This window comes from Aaosphaeria arxii (assembly GCF_010015735.1).
Source record: "Aaosphaeria arxii CBS 175.79 unplaced genomic scaffold BU24scaffold_5, whole genome shotgun sequence".
NCBI lineage: Eukaryota > Fungi > Ascomycota > Dothideomycetes > Pleosporales > Aaosphaeria > Aaosphaeria arxii.
In genome coordinates this window covers 1,862,330-1,879,645 of record NW_022983478.1, presented here as the reverse complement: position 1 = coordinate 1,879,645, position 17,316 = coordinate 1,862,330, and the positions used below count along the sequence as shown (strand labels likewise).

Here is a 17,316-nt window from a genome sequence, read left to right as displayed (position 1 = left end):
CTGCATAGGTAGAGCTAGAGCCCACGAGGCGTCTGGAGACGTGTTCTGGCAGCGCCGTTCAGGATTTTATACGGCATTGTCTGCGCTGCACGGACATTGGATCTCCTGCACGCTTGCGCGCTCGATTTGTTGTTAGCGATAGTTCGCAAGTCCCACAACCAATGCAGCTTCCCGATGACCAGAGTTGCATCGGTGGCTAGGGTCGGACAGCATCTTCAGCATCCAATGAATACTCGATATTTCGAACGCTGAATAACATTGACTTACTTTGAGACCTCGAACTTCCAAAGACGCTCGCATACATTTACCGTCTTCTATTCTTCGTAGGCATGTCTAGAGCTGAGCCTGCGATACCGGAAGCGCACTGTCGATGATTCGGTAGCACGTCGTGTCAGTGCCCCTATTATTATCACGAGACGCTTACTGGCGATGATACGATCGATTTCGACTCGGCTAACGGGTGTCTGGGATGTGTGATCTCCGCGTAGTCTATGATTTGATCAGATCCTAAGCGGGCAGATTGCCGGTAAAGATCGCATTAGGTAAGGTGGCTCTCAGCACTCAGGCTATTACTCTGTAGTACTCCATCCACATTCATGAGGCCAACCACGAAGGATCCAAACATGTCAACCTGTTGGGACATGAGCCGCGAAACCACCATGGCATCGGCTTGATTCCAGTGCAGCTAGAACAATCGACGTTGCCAGGGAATTTCAAGCGCGGGTGGACTGTTGCCCCAATCATGTTGCATCGATAGAAATTTGATACGACTGTTCGTTACGGACACGGTGATACTCTCTAATTGCGGTTACTTGTCGAGAGAACCTCAGCTTCCACAGCATCGGCATCGGGAACGGTATGCCTACACTGCACGTCAAGGATCCAGAGAATGGGTGTTGAAGAACCAGGTTACCCAGGTCTATCCTGATCTTGCCATGCGAATGACAACTCCGGCTAAAATGCCCCTGGCAATCCCCAGTTGCTTACGAGCAATCCCATGTTAAGGGAAGATACGCAACAAGATGACCATCTCTATGCTACGATAGGCGGAGTAGAGCTCCGTTTTCTGACAGTCCCGTGCAGCAAGGTTTCAAAAGTCATGCCTTCACATGTTTCGGGGATTCATCGCGTGCGAGTCGCTGCGCGCACACGATATCATCTAATACACACACGAAACCTCGTCTATCTCTCTCCACTGTGGCATATTCCACAACAGTAACAGCGTGTGTTCGTTAAGCAGGCGAATATGTAGGTACGGACGAATCTCCCTATTATTAGACACAAACAAACTCCCTGCAGACGAGACATTTGACATCAGCACGACATCTCCATCCTGCCACTCGGTACGTCCGGTGCACGAAATCCAGCTACTGTACCTCGAAGGCGTACAAGGGAAGCGACCCTGCCAGGTCAGGGAATAAGGCATTGGACCAGCTTGTTGCCCACGCTCGCCTTAGCAGAACAATGTTGATTAAGCAACCTTCTCAGCGACAAGGGCCATATCTACACCTTATGGGTGCAAGGGCTCTATATGAGATCGCGGAAAGCCACGACTTTCCGCAGATTCAACACTGCAACAGCGACGCCCCACATCTTGTGGAGTTGACACGCCCCACATTATTTCCGGAGTCGAGCTCCCAAGCTGTACATACTCTGCAGTTGATAATTCTGTTCGGATACTATTGGCATGCCGTGTACGGAGTACTGGACATGCATCCGTTCAGCTACTTGCGTCACCGTAGCGGGCCTTTTCTGACATCTGACTGTGATGGTAAGAAATAGCAATGGCTACCCACTTCGAGCAGAGGTAGTCGCGCTGGTCTGACTGATGGGCGATGCGCAATGCTTGACGTTACGGAGTGCAGGACCTCACTTTACAGCACATCGCATACAGACACATGAACCAGTGATCGGCGATTCCGGGTGTGAGAATCCAACCACTAGGAAGTGTGCAAGACATGATTCGGCAACGGCAAACAAAAATTCATATCAACAGGCCAGACTACAGCAGCCCGAAGGGTCGACAGCCCGACCCGAAGAATCCGATCGACCAATGTGTCCGTGTCCCGACATGCACACGACGTTAATAGGAAGAAAATGACCTCCCTGGCCGCAGACCACCAGGACGAAAACGGATCGATCGAGCAATCTTGGTCCTGCAGCAAGCCATATTGGGCGTTGCCTTGTTTCTGCATGTACTGCATGTAGGTATTGTTCAAGGGACTAGCACTGCTACACCACCGACTCTATCTATCTGCAAGCGATACGTCACCCTTACATTCCCCTGTCCAAACAGGCTCTGATGCGGCAAGGTGCCTCCCGCGCATCGTACGACAATTGCTGACGCCAAGGCTGCTCTAGGTCGCTGTATTTGGTAGCTCCATAATGTTTAGGCCTTAGGAGCTTTTCTAGCGAGAGAAATCTTTCTACCTTTCTGTAGTTAGTTGTCTGAATAAGGGGGCGATCTTTGAAACCCTTACGGCGTTATAGCGCTAACATACGTCCCGTGCGATGCCGAGTCGATATGTGTTTCAGGCTTATAGAGCGGTTACCGTTATGGAAAAGAGGCTCAGCAATGACTGTATCTGGGCAGGATTACGCCTCACTTCGCGCGCTGAGCGAGATTCGAAGTTCTCGAACCATGGGGAATGGGATCTGCGGCGTTGCAACCATAAATGGCTCACAAGCAAGAGTCAGTTCTAAGCACATTTCTCTCTTGCTCTCTTTCTTGAGTCCTGCGTCCACCTCTTCTACGTCTTTCTCCCTGACGCAGGGTTCGTGCGAGTCGAGCTGTCAGTTCCATTTCGGGCTTCTTGCATTTGCGACAGCGCCGATCCGCATCTCAGACACACGTCTTTTGAGCTTCATGCTTGATTTTTGGGCTGCAATCCCCTGCGGCATCGCTGGGTGCGCAGCGGGACAAACCCATTCTGTCAAATCATGAGACGAGGAATTGCGCGTCCGGCGCCTCGACCACTCAGGAGCGAGGATTCTGACAGTGCAATGCGTCGCGCCGCTCCGCGCCACATGGTGGCTCCCTTTGTGGTGGAACACAGGACCTCTTAGCTTGTAGGAGGGAGAAGCTTTTTCGAATAGAAGTGCAACGCCGAGCGAGCTGCTCATGTGCTTCCGGCTCGTCGGTATACTTGAGAGCGTCCAACGCGCGGGAGACTTTGACGTGGCTGAATCGTTTGATCTCGATCGTCTCGTTACATACCGTGAGTGCGGGATGTTGAGGGGGTGAGTGGGATGTACGAAGCAGTAATAGGGCCGCTGGGCAGTCTCTGTCCGATCATACGACTTTTAATCGCTTCGAAGAGACGAAGGGGTCAGAGTCTGGTAGGCCTTGCGAGGACTTGAGTCGAGCGATTTGAGATGGTACTGCTATTATAGCGTCTAGTATGGTCGGTCTCGGCCGAAGGGCTATCCTATTCCTGGGTCGAGCATCCCTCTGGCTGTTTGGTTATTTTGACTCCTTGTGCACTGTGTTATTAGTTATCGTTGCTTGACTGATGTAAGCATGGTGACTTGTGACCCCGTGGTGGTGAGATCAAGATGCACAGCGGTGGTAGGTCCCGCGTTCGTTGGAGGACAACAGGAGACCAAAAATTGAATAGTCACTTTAGCAGTTGATAGATACCCATCATTGATTCCCTGATACATTTCGCTGTCATTCGTTGCACTGCTAACGTGCTGCCGATGTGTTTGAGGTTTTGCACCTTGCTCACAGAGACACTGGCACACTTTCCAATCAATTAGAGTCTACATTCAACCAATTCTATGGCTGTTCAGTCGTGTTTGAGCACCGTGAATCCTATTATCGTGTCGTATCAAGATCATATTCTTCTCTTGATGCCCGACCGACCTGTCCGTTCGTACTCGTTCGACGATCGTTGAAGAAGGTACTCACCGAGAAGCGCACCTTCCCTTGACCTTGCAATTGAGCCGACCTCTTGTCTATCCACTCTTCACTTCATGATCTCCAAGACGACTTCATCTAACCACATCTTCCTACTCATCGCTGTGAAGTTCTCCTCCCTCCCTCTCCCCTTCTCCACGACCACAGCGTCGAAGCGGAACCTCTTGAACGAGCCTCCGAGCGAACATCCACACCTCATACGTTGAAAATAGGACGAACGGCATCATACCGACGGCCGTTGAAGCTTCCTATCACGCTTCGTTCCTTCGCTTCCTCCTCCGAACCTACGTACACTAGATGACGACTCGTCTCCTATATACCTCCTCCATCCTATCTGTCATGATCCATACCGACACTCCACCGAGAGCACCTCCAGCTATCTATACACCTTACATACCGTTTATTATCATACTGGCGGGAGAAATACACGCTGTACCTTGCAGTCAACAACCCCAGGGAAAGGGGGAGGGTGCGGATCGAAGACAGAACTGATGCTTTCACGGTTCAGGGGGGCGTACATGAGTATCTATCTCCGATGAGGCTTCGTGTAGTTGATAATGCGTGTAACAGAGAACCAGATGCCATCAACAGTATATGGGGATAGATATGTGTTGGCTAGTTGACTGTCTGACTACTTGACTCCATCACTACTCGACCACTTTGGGTGGTAGGTGAGGTTTTGTTTATTGTGTGTACTTACTTGTGTACATGAAGCTTGCTGTAAGTAAACCTTGGGTATGTGTCAAGTGTTCGTGGAGGAAGTGTTCAGGGTAGGTGAGGTGAGGTTATGTATGGCGTGGCATGCTCTCCACGGTACTCACTGCCGTGGGACCTCGGTGGAGGTGAGGATAGTGGCAGGGCACTCGTATGTCTGGTTGCTACTTAACATTCGATGTGAAAAGGGGTACACGTTTATGACTTGAACACGCTGTCCAAGCAAGCCGAACACAAGCTTGAGGGACGGGAAAGGGGGTAGTAAGGCGAGGTAACCACGGTGGAAGAACTTAATTGAATGATGGCTTGCGTATCGATACATCTTCTGTGATTTGATCACAGACATAGTAGATGTAGGAAAGGATGTTGAAGAGATAGACTGGAGTGATGTCTTGAACTTTATACGTGCAATATCAACCACGTTAAGTTCTTTTTTTTTTTTGAGAATATCCTGCTATTTCTATCCAGCTCTTTCACACAATCATCTTTGAGCTGATTCACTACATCACCCCTTTCCCCAGGGACACAAATGAAGATAGGTGAGTTTCTCGCCTCTGTTTGAACTGGATATTGCTTTGAACCACCTGTGGCTTTAAATGTTTCCACGAAAACGAAATCGACGGTGTTCAATAGAAGAATTTCAATTTTCACTCAATCGCCCGCAAATCAATCATCCCAATCCAACACACTTGTTCGTTCCAACGTCTCATGGCTGGTCGAAGACGACCTCTACGCACAAATCACTCCGCCGACTAACATTCTCCCCTGGTAACGGATATACATATATCTTTTGACTGATCGGTAGTGCCAAGTCGGATACTGTTCAACAATATACAGAAGCAATATTTTAGTATTTTACTTGCCCGGGTATCTGTCCGATGATTTGATATGGCATTCTTCCCATGATGACATCAGTCATTATTATCATAGACCTCAACGTAGTTCTGGCGTACTGAAAATGAAGAGTAGAGAAGAACCACGCCCAACAGTCGTACTATTTCCCGTGATCAAAGTCCTTACAAGTAGATCATTATATGATCTATACAGTCCTTCTTTCCTGCCTTCCTTGTACACTATTTTTTTCCCTATGGAAGAGATCATGTAATCATCGTTCAGCAGTGCAGAAGGGGAAATCAACATTCTTCTTTCTCTTCAGTGGGTTTGGGTTGACACTGATATATTCGGTCTGGAGCTTGAACAGCTTATGGTACTTCGTATTATGGCGGATATATTTATCTGCTTCTCAATTTGTCGTATTTTGAGGGGGTCTGGCAGAGAATAATGGGGAGTGTGGGAGATAGAGCTTCCATTGATGTACAGATAGTGTTCGTGATCTGCATGAGATACAGAGTCAGTGGAGGATGTATGTAAATGCCTTTTGTATATAGGAGGCCTAGGAGAGACATAACATGGTAGAATCTTGGTTGACGTATGTACAGTTGGTATGATATCAGACTAGCCCTTAGCTATTCTAATATGCCTACAACTACAGCAAATGTGGGGGTTTAAGTACTACTGGTTGACCGGTTAGACTGTACAAGAAGCTATCAAGCAGCAAGCCCATCTTGATAATCTTTATGGGTTGATTGTAGCAGATTCAATTAGTTATACTTATATTCACATCTCTGTCCAGAGACAGGAATTTATTGTATATTCATAGGCTTTAAACACCTGTTCTGTTTTACCTTATACTCTATTCAAAATGCTAGACATAAAAATATGTTAAAAGAGTATACAGAGATTGCAAGAAAATAGGCGAGCGTGCTTTGTAGCCCTAGGGAAAAGAAAAGAGAAATATATAATAATATACTCTAAGAATAGGGGAATGCTACTTTGCAGTTATTAGAATAGAGATAGATCTATTCACTAGACTCCCTAGCAGCATTATAGATACAGACAGACAACAGATAGACAACAGAGTAAAGTAACACCTAGAGTATTTATTCTAGTATACAAAAGATACAGCAAGTTATATAGGGAGGGCTTCTATACTCAGTCACTTACATGTCTTGATAAATATATTATTATTCTGTATTAGCAGAGTGCTGAATAATAAAAGTTAAGACTACCTCTCTAACAGGACCAGATACATGTCATGCTAATATTTGTACGCTATCTGCCTGCCTGTCTATCATCTATCTATCACCTACCTATCTATTGTCTATATGCCTGTATATGTGAAATGTCTGTCTGTTCATTATCTACATGTTTGCATAGTCTGTTGTCTGTCTGCACGCATAAATATTAACAGGACAAGCGAGAAAATGTATTAAACCTGACTTATTTCGTGGATATGCCTTTTAATCTGCTATAAAGACTACGTATTATATTCTACTGTAATACAAAGAACAGGCAAGCAGGGACGTGTAAAGCTACTTCAGTAAGTTATTGCTTGCCTGAAGCACATTACTAGGAGCCCTCTAAGAAAGGCAGACTACATCATATCACATCAAGTGATGTTGAGTTACCTATAGATCTCCCCTACTGGAGATGAGAACAAGTCCAAGCTTGGACGCATATCGGATGGTACATCACGGACCTGACAACAGCCCCACGATAAGAAAAGAAACCTGTCGCAGATCTAGGACGAATGCACCTGAGAACATCTGGCCTGGACAGGCGAGAAGAGATCCACATCAGACAGCCTCGTTACCTCGAGTCCTAGACCATGGCGTTTCCGGGCCATCTGCGTCGCTTGGCAGATGATATCGAACCATCCACGAAAGCGGTGCGGTAGAAGTCCAGACGACGGAGCAGACGGCAACGTAGAAAACCGGAAAGGATGTTCTATTGGATTCCTTTGCGGCGGACTGGACGGTGTCTCAGACATGGACTCGACGGGATGGCTGGAGGCGGAAAGGATGACGCTGTGCGTGGATGGGTTATGGAGCTGTGTGTATGACAAGGCTGACTTCTGGGTTGTGGATTGAGTTATGGCGCATGCTGGGATGGAAAATGGACTATTGGTGATTAGATTAGCATCGTGGAATGTCGATCTGTTGATGAGACTGCATGGGCATTGGAAGTGCGGAAGTTGAATCATTTCCACAGTGTAGCGAAGACGGCGAGCAAAGCGGAAGACAGCCACAACCGAAGCCGCAGCTGAAGCCTGAAGATCAAAGGTGATGGATGAGGTTGCGACGACGAAGCGTGTCGCCGACGTGCGTGTGACCCTGCATCGGGGAGGCGGTTGGGAAGGCGGATAGTCCCGAGGAGGGGGAAGATGAAGAAGTGAGATCGTCGAAACACAATGCGCTAGAGAGGTTTCAGAAGTCGATAACGAAAAAGAGTGAACAGAACATGTCGAATAAAAACGTAGAGGCGACTGGAGGGTTACACAAGTGGAGGTCGAGATTGGTGGTGTTGATGTGAAATCGCGAGGAATTTCCCGAAGCGGGATGGAGGCAAGTGTGGATTGGCTGAGGAGCGAGGAAAGAGGCTGCTGGCTGATGTATGTCTGGAAGGAAAAAGTAAGTACAAAGCAATAATGAGTGAATTGAGAGATTGCCTTGCTGGTGACTACTTTTCCTCTTCGGATCTGTGGAAAGCTGAATGAGTGGAGTCGTGAGGTTGCGGATGGAATGGAGAGCAAGTGCCACGTGGGGAGGTTTCCATCTTCATCGGATCTCATCGTAGCGCATCTCGTCTCATCTCTCATCTCATCTCTCATCTCATCTCATCGGATCGCATCCCATTTCACCACACCTGGAATGAGATGGGATGGGACCGGATGGGATAATGACCCCAGATGAGGTTAGACAAGAGGTTGTCTTGGGCTGGAAGAAGGGTCCAGCTCAGATTGGGGTTAGTGCAGGCATTTGCGACGGCGACCAATCGTTTGGGTTTATGCCCGGATCCCGGGAATCCCGCACCCGCACATGCACATGCGCGCTCGAAGCTCGAGGCTGGAGCTGTTGGGCACATTCAAAGTACACAGAATGTACAGTAATTGCTTGCACTAAACTGTATTGTGGCATTGCAATTCACGGTACTGCACGGTACTGCACAGCACTCTATGTATGTAGCCCGTACATTCAATATTGCACACTGCACGGTAAGCGACGGAATGCGGGATGCGGCAGCCGGGAAGGCAGAGAGATGCAGGTGTCCACTGATCGACCGTCTATTGCGTAGGTGGTGTAGTGTGTCAACCCTCGAGTACATACGATAAAGTATGTACTAACAAGAATTCCAAGGAATAGGTTGATTGTCTTTTAATTCATTCTCTGATCCTTTGATTGAGTAAGTACCTAAGCACTGGACGTATGGATGGACGTATGGATGGACGTATGGATGGATGGATGGATGGATGGATGGAGGGATCGTGGAGGCTTTTAGTGTAATGTCGAACCAAGGTACTTGCACATGTCGACTTTTCTCCCTCTGATACTACTATAGTAGTCGGCGTTTACCTAATAGATGCTTGGAGGTTGATGCAAAGGATCCTAGATACTTGGTTGGAGGTTACGAGGTATGATGGATATAAGATGTATGGATTGGCATGATGGTGACGAACGGAAGGTGAAACTGGACGGAGACGGGGTTGACGTAGGCTTGCATCATAGGAGAGGTAGGCGCACGTATGGGCAGGGCACTCGTAGGGCGAGGAAGGATTGCCGATCAGCGACGTCCAAGTGTTTTGGAACTTGTTGGTATGTAGGTTTTCCGTCCGGGGTAATGAAATGTATGATGGAATATGATCGTGAAGAAGCCGGCTGTAGAAATGATCTAAATGAGAAGAGATGGAGATTGGTTCATTTAATTAGTCGAAATGTCAAAGTGTCAAAAGGTGTCAAAGACGTCTTCCGAGTTGAATTGTAAGAAGGTCCCAAGAGATGCCCCAGAGTCTAGAGTTGTCTGAAGTGTGTAGAGTTGTGTCAAGTGGTTGCGCCAATGTTGAAGGCGGTTTCCTATTGGACGGGGATGGCTTGTCTGTAACGCCGCCTCTTGTCACTTCTTGTCACTCAATAATCAATCAAACCATGAGTAACTGCAGCACGACTATGAGTATCATATACTCGTATCACTACGGCGACTTCCACACTCCTTCTTCAATTGTATCTATTCTATCCTTTTTCCTGTGTGTCTAGGTATCTACGGTTCTCATTCTTTCCACTTGTTCTCCCTCCTCTTCATTTCCATTTGATCTTGCTTTGAACTCTAGTTATTCGGCGACATACCGTCCTGCTAAGAAGACGACCGGCGACCTCCCCATCTTGTCCAATACTTGGGTAGTTATAACTACTGTACGAGTCGCCATAACATAACCTCCTTTCAACTACCTCGCACACGTCAATTCGTCTTGATTAACATCGCCAATATTCGTTCATCCTGTGGAGGCGTGGCGTGTGTGCAGTGGGTGCTCTCTCTCACCTTTGAACCCTTCTTCTCCATTGTCTTCCTTCTCCTGCATCGGTACACGATGGAATAAGCGTCGGTACTGAATCCACTCACCCATTCGTCTACTCGTCCACTCATCCTGCCCCGGCTAAGGACCGAGCACTTCCCCTACCCTACCCTACCGTGCCTACCCTACCACGCCTAACACCCAACACCCCCCCCAAACCCTACCCTACCCGCCTCTCCTCTTCCTTCTCTCTCTCTGCTAAATAATAAACACACACCCTCCCCCCCCCCTCGCTCCTTCCCTAACTACTTCCTCGTTCCCTTCCCTCATCACGCCATAAATCATTCGATCTTTCGCTCTCTTCCGTCCCACAATCCCACAATCCCACAATCCCACACTCGCCCATTCACTTCCACCTGGACCACTGGACCGCTTCACCCTCTCCAATTATTCGTCGCCATTCACCACCGTTCCCAACAACTCGCATCATCTCCATCGTCATCACCATCATCATCGGCATCGGCATCATTACCATCATTATCATTACACCATTTCTATTACGAACTACACTCGACCATCCAACTCTATTCCCATATTCCATACGCATACTCTGGACTGGACCCCTGTATCTTTCATTCCCTATCCTGTAACACTGCGTCTCTGAGTCCTGCAACCTGCACGCTCTACTCTATTTTTCCCTTCCCATTCAATCGGTCCGCATTTCCTTTTCCATACTCATACACCCACCAGTGCGGAGTACCGAGTACAGTATTACTGTATAATACGGAAAAGCAGTGCAGTGCCATTCTACCAAATCACGGATCACGAGACCGCCCAATTCATCCACCCCCGATCTTCCGTCGTCGCACTCGGCTGCATCCCATCCCTTCAGGCTCCCACCGACCCTTCCACCCCATCCCTCCCCTTCCCTTTTCGAGAGGAACCTCCACGGCGCTCGTCTGATCTTTCTTCGAGAGAGAAGGCCATGAACTGATTTGATTGATTGCCTTCCCCTCGTCGCCTGCTGGTAAGACATACCCTACTCTCCTTCACGCCCGCTCCCTCGTCACCTTTTGCTTTCCCCTTCCACGTCAATTCTTCCACACCATATCATATCCCGCTATCCATTTACTGTTTCCTTCCCTCCCTTTGCCCACTGCCTCTGTTGTCTTCAATCCCATCTGCCCGGGTGTGGCTCTTCCCTCTTGTTACAACCCGGAATCGCCATTCGGTGTTGTACATACACCCGCCACCTACTCCTCCACTTACCCCCAAGACCCCCCAAACCGTCACTGCATTCGCCATGGCCACCATGGACGAATCACGCTCGCCTAACACTGTCCTAGACGACGGACTTGCACTCGAAAAGGTCGCCGTATGTCCTCGACTACTTCGTTGCTTTTTCACTTGTCATCGCTTGTTGGTCTTTTGCGCTAACCCACCATCCCTCACCAGGTCGGACCATACTGCATCTTCGATGCTTTCAAACCCTCCCCGAGTCCCCGATCTAACAACACAATAGCAGCCTCGCCCCTGCTTAGAAAAAAGGCCATCATGAACAACCTCCCTCTCCCAGGCGACTTCGCTTTCACAAATGCCGAGCGCGCCCCTTGGCTCACCACCTCGGGCGACGACATGGCCCTCACAGCACCTGCCCCTGAAGATTTCACCCGAAACGATTGGAACGAATGGATGCAATGGGACCCGAATTCGTCGCAGCATCAACAAGCCCAACCTCAACCTCAACCTCAACCACAAAACCAGAGCCAGGCTCAGCCGCAGCCTCGGGACGCGAAACCTCTGAACCCTCAGGGGCCCGTCTGCTTCCTTAAGCCCGACCAGCGCACTCCCCTCTTCAACCGCCGCCAGATCCCCCAACTACCTCAGACTTCCGTGGACATGCAATCTAGTGCCATGTCGGCGCCACCCCTCCCCGCTACACATCTCGGCACAGTGCCTTTCAGTTTTGGCGAAGGCGTAGTGCCTCCCACCGCGTTCGATTTCGCCGGAACCGCTCTGAGCTCTCCTTCCACAGGTGATGGCCAACAGCAACACGGATTCTACTCGCCACCTCTCTGGGACCAGCAACAGCAACAAGGCGACAGGAACCTATTCTCCCCACAGGCATTCGGTCACCACGGATTGGCTTCCGTTCCCGCTCCTCCTCTGTCCACGCCTAGCCTGCAGCACAGCCCGTCTTCCGTGAACAATGGCCGAACGAGCTCCTCATCCGCACAGTCCTCGCCAGAACCCAGTATCGAGAACACAAAGAAGCGAAAGTCGTCCTCCGAAGAGACCGAACCAGAGCCATCGGACAAGAAGGAGAAGCAGCCTCCCGTGAAGAAGACGGCCCACAACATGATCGAGAAGAGGTACAGGACGAATCTCAACGATAAGATTGCTGCACTCCGAGACAGTGTACCCAGCCTGCGAGTAATGTCGCGCCCCGGTGGTGGCAATGAAGAAGACGACGACCCAGAGGACCTGGAAGGCCTCACCCCTGCCCACAAGCTCAACAAAGCCACCGTGTTGTCGAAAGCGACCGAGTACATCCGCCATCTGGAGAAGCGCAACAAGCGCTTGCAAGAGGAGGTCGGAACGCTCAAAGGTAGACTGGATAGTTACGAGAAGATGGCCATATCGGGCCCAATGGCCTTGCACGGATCGGTGGGAACTCCGGACGGAAGCCGATATCACGACGACCCATTTGCACACCACGCCGCCATGCAGCAGGCCGGCCCACCGCAAGGCATGATCCCAGTGCCAGAGAGCATGGCAAACCTTCATCGCGGACTCCCACCACAGCCTCACTATGCTCCCCAGGCTGCCGCATACCAACAATACTCGAACGGCCCGGGCCGACCCACTCACGCTGGTCCACCGATGGTCAACAGCCGACGCAGCAGCGCAATGATGGGCAAATTGATGGTTGGTTCGTTGGCTGGCTTGATGATCATGGAAGGCCTCGTCGAGCGGGAGCAATCGCAGGAGGAGCCCGAAGGCCGCGGACTCTTCGCTCTGCCATTCAACCTCGCCGCTGTTTTCGCACCACGCGTTTCGCTGGGCGCTGCCTCTGCTCAGTTGCCACTCGCCAAGTTGTTGCTCGTATTTGGCGCAGTCTTCTACATCATCGCACCGCTTCTCGACTTCCGCTCCAAACCTAAGAAGAAGGCTCCTCCCGCAATCCTCCTGTCCCGTGCTCCGTCACTCGCGTCTCCCGTCGAAGTGCGCCGCAAGGCCTGGTTGACTGCTATCCAGACGGTATGGGTTCCTCGCCATAATTTCCTTCTCGAGGTCGCCGCTTTGGCCTTGAAGACCCTCAAGCTCAGCACTCGCAAGATCATCGGTTGGCCAGCATATGCTTTCCTATTCGGCATCACCAAGGAGCAAGAGGCTGCTCGAGTTAAGGCTTGGCTAATCGCTTTGGACGCTCAACTCACCGGAGGCGACGCTGAGATCAGCAAAAGCCGCCTGGTCCTTACTCTGATGGCATCCGGAACCCTGCCTGACACTCCAGCCCTTCTTATGCTGAAGGCGCTGCACATTCGAGTCTTGCTTTGTGAACTTGCGAACACCCGTGTCGGTGGTTGGAAGATTCTGGAGGACTTGAGCGCCATGTTGGCTCGTCGGTACTGGAACCTTGCCCGCACAGAGCACAAAGTCGCGAAAAACGCATCTTCCAAGAATTCGGATGTCGATCAGTTACCATCGCATCTTGCTGCGCTCCTTGAGATGGAGTGCGACGAGGTGTTGATTCCCAGCATCGTCCAGCGTGCCTACAACTTGGCTTGGAACAAACCCAGTGCAGAAAACACCACACTGGACAAGTCAATGGACGGCGTCGTCGAAGACTTTGCCATCTCTTCACCACTTGATGCTCTTGCAGCTTGGTGGTCTAGCCATGCGACCCGAAAGGCTCTTATTGGTTGCCTTGGTTCGAAGGGCAAGACTGTGAAGGACAGTGTCAAGCGGGAATTGGAGCTGGCTGGCCGGACGGCGCCGCCCACCTCCCAGGCCCGCATTCGAGCTCTTGCAGCGCAGGCTGTCGTCCTGGATGATAACCGAACGGACCGCATCGCGACTGCATTTGCCGCCCTTCCCTCCACTCCAGAACAAGCGGAGAACAAGAGCGTCTCCGTCAAGTTTGTCAACCTGATCAGTAACGACGCCCTGCCCGCCGATGTTCAGAATGCGCTCACACTTGCCAAATGCCTTGCCCTGGTCGAGTGTCTGAACCCTCAAGCTCGTCCCCGTGCGGTGCTTACCGTCAACAACCTGTCTTTCCCAGAAGCCACTACCACTTTGCTCAGTTTTGTCGCTGGCTACAAAGTGCTAAGGCACTTCATCAACAACCCATCCCTACAGTTTGAGAGCAGCGCTGGTCTGGAGCGTCTGGCAAGCTCTTTGCGCATGTGGATTGGGCATGCTACTGGCCGCCGCAGCGGCCTCTCCAACAAGATTCGTGCCCGTGTCATTGAACAATGCCTCGATGCTAGCAAGACCCTCGTCGGGTTGGCAGATCCCGAGGACATTGACGATGGCTATGTCAGTTCAAGCGTAAAGGACGATTGAACAATTAGGCGGGCACATTTTCTTTCTTTCTTTTTCTTCTTCTCCCAGTTAAACAATTCTTTCGCGGGATATACCAGGCAGGTGCCGGAATACTTTTTGATAAATAGGCGTTATTTGGATTCGAAGACCACGACAAGGCTATTGGTCATTGCATATGCGTTTACATCCCTGGCCGAGACCTATTCAGGCCCAAACAGAGCACTTTTGCTCCATTCAGATTTGGACCTCTAGAGATCAGGGACCAAAGTCCACTCATCCACCAACTTACTTTCTTTTGTCGATATTATGTAAGGCATTGGGACTAAATGAAAGGGGATATCCTTTGGGAGGAATCGCAGGAAATATGGGCAACGGAAGCTCCTAATGAGCTACATATATGGGCGGAACATGTGCATTTAAGCGGAATGCATATCCGACAGATTCTAGAATCATTATTCATGACTGTAGCATAGAATCCACCTGCTATTCACAGCAAACCGCAATTCGTGCTCTCACATTTGAACTCCTTCCCTGCAGTTCTGTGTGATGATTTGATGATTCTTGATAGCTCTTCTATTTTCTTTCTATAGCTTAGCTCTACCGTTGTCGGGTAAGAGTTGCAAACCCGTTTGCTCCTCGAGCTGACGGACGGCATCCTTCGTCTCCCCAAGGTTCACTTTGATAGTCCGCAAACCACTCTTCTTCGCCCACTTGAGATTAATCCCAATATCATCCAAAAACAGCACCTCCTCCGCAGTCACACCCCCCAACCCCTTCCCCCTCGCCACCCTATCCAGCTCCCTAACCGCCAACTCATACGCCTTGGGATCCGGCTTCCTAACCCCAACATGCGCACTACTAACAAAAACATCAAAGCAATCCTTGATATCCCTCGAATCCCCCCTATGCGGATTCCCCTCGTCCTGGTCGTGCACAAGCCCCTTCTCAAACAGGTTCCCCTCCTCGTCCACGATGCCATCCGGGTACGCGACCGTGTTGCTCAGCGCGCCGAGGGCGAAGCGACCGCTGGCGCCGAGCTTCTTGAGCGCGGGGTACATGAAGGGATCGGGCGCGCGGCTCGTGCGCATCATGTTCCAGAAGAGTTTCTTTGCGTCGATGTCTGGGACTGGTGGGACGGATCCACCGCCAGTGGAGGAAGAGGAGGAGGAGGAGCGGAGGTAGTACCGGGACCAGTGATCCGGGTTGGAGAGTTGAGCCTTGAAGGAGGCGAACCAGGCGTCGTTGAGGACGACGTCGCCGCGCTCAATGAGCTGCCAGGCTCCTGTGTCGTGCGGGCCGAGTTGGATCGCGTGGTTGATGTAGCCGGTTGGGATGTTGTGGGCGCGCTCGTAGTCGAGGATCGCTTGGAAGGGGGATATTACCTGGTGGGAATGTTAATGTTGGGGTGAGGGTTGGGAGTGTTGCTGTAGGGGTTTTGGGGGTAGAGTTGGGGGTTTGTTTGGTTGAGAAGGGGGAGGAGGGAAAGGTACTGGGAAGTATGAATGGGAGTAGAGGAAAGATGAGGACGAGATATAGGGACGAGATATAGGGACGAGATATAGGGACGAGATATAGGGACGAGGTATAGGAAAAGACATTAAAGACAAAGACTTACGCAGACACCGCCAATGTCAAAGAGAATAGCCTTAGGAGGCGGTAATTTGGACAACGACGACATTATTTCCCTTGTGGTGCTCAATTGATCACGTACGTTGTTGTACCTATTGAATCGTAATTGCAATGTCCCCCTCTAGGATCCGGGTATCATTCTATAATCGCAATTCCAAGCTTGGGGGATTCAAGGTGTGTATGTATGTGCGAGGAAAAAGAAAAAGGATCACATTTCTCTGCACTGTAGGACTGGGGTAAGGCAGGAGGTTGTACTCGACGTTGGGGGAATCCCGTGGAGGAGGGGTGATCGTCGTCGTCGCGGTTGCTTGCATATTGCCGAGGCAGAGTAGGTTGCTGCTAATCGATAACCGGGGGAGAGTTCTAGATCTTATCTGATCCCTCTTCCCTGATTATTCGGACCTGGCGGGAACCAAGCTACTCGTATGGAAATCTTGGGTTCGCGTTCCTGAATGGACTTTCGTTCGGGACTTGCAGAAGATTTTGATTGTTGGGATTTCCGTGGAGGCGGGTGCTTTTTTCACGTGGTAGGTATATCTTCTGGGGACTCTAAGTCGTTGTTTGCGGTAACGTCTACCGAGTCCTTGGGAACCGAAGTTCAGTCGATTTAGTTTGCTCTGTATGTTAAGCTAGCTGTATAGACATTGGAGAAGTCAGTTAATAGATATACCGTTCTCCTGATACTACTCGAATAGAACTGTTGTTGAGAATCTCGGTCCATTGAGATTGACTTCGTTGCCACGGACTCGTATGTACGCAGTCAATTGGGGTCCGTCTCATTCAGGGGGTCATGAATGCAAGCTTCCAATCACCGACAAAACGCAATGTGCGGCAGCCTTACAGATGGTTTGCGGTTAAAGGCTGTGAAACTGTTGCCTCGTAGAATATCGTCCTGTGTATTTCCGTGATATGTCTGCTTTGAGCATCATTTCGCGATGCCTAGTGTATGTTGATTGGCTTGAAGATAAAGCCATCTCTCCGTATGCTCTTCTTTCCACCTCAAGTTGATTTCATCTGCAGTCGGCGCGGCAAGTATTAATGCGATTCCCTCGGATATTCAATGAATGTACGACATGCTCAATGTGCAATTCTTTCATAAATGCAGTGTGTCCGCGGGTTAGCTGGCAGCTTTTCTGGTTGTCATCCTTTCATAACT

The 17,316-nt window shown here is 50.2% G+C and overlaps 3 protein-coding genes across 3 annotated transcripts; 2 read left to right on the top strand and 1 right to left on the bottom strand.

Moving 5' to 3' along the window:
• Positions 1–6,798: 6,798 nt before the first annotated feature.
• Positions 6,799–7,563, top strand: BU24DRAFT_410510 (uncharacterized protein; the record flags this gene model as incomplete). Its single annotated transcript, XM_033525993.1, has 5 exons — positions 6,799–6,817; positions 6,851–6,899; positions 6,986–7,013; positions 7,108–7,159; positions 7,253–7,563. The coding sequence occupies 5 exons, from the start codon at positions 6,799–6,801 to the stop codon at positions 7,561–7,563; spliced, it is 459 nt and encodes a 152-aa protein (XP_033383143.1).
• A 3,455-nt stretch (positions 7,564–11,018) lies between these two features.
• BU24DRAFT_423709 (uncharacterized protein) lies at positions 11,019–15,032 on the top strand. The gene is made up of 2 exons (XM_033528319.1): positions 11,019–11,355; positions 11,436–15,032. The coding sequence occupies exons 1-2, from the start codon at positions 11,284–11,286 to the stop codon at positions 14,550–14,552; spliced, it is 3,189 nt and encodes a 1,062-aa protein (XP_033383142.1). The 5' UTR covers positions 11,019–11,283; the 3' UTR covers positions 14,553–15,032.
• A 66-nt stretch (positions 15,033–15,098) lies between these two features.
• BU24DRAFT_392971 (HAD-like protein) lies at positions 15,099–16,435 on the bottom strand. The gene is made up of 2 exons (XM_033525182.1): positions 16,147–16,435; positions 15,099–15,913 (listed from the first exon to the last, which is right to left on the bottom strand). Exons 1-2 carry the CDS (start codon positions 16,207–16,209, stop codon positions 15,116–15,118), a joined length of 861 nt encoding a protein of 286 aa, XP_033383141.1. The 5' UTR covers positions 16,210–16,435; the 3' UTR covers positions 15,099–15,115.
• Positions 16,436–17,316: the final 881 nt, after the last annotated feature.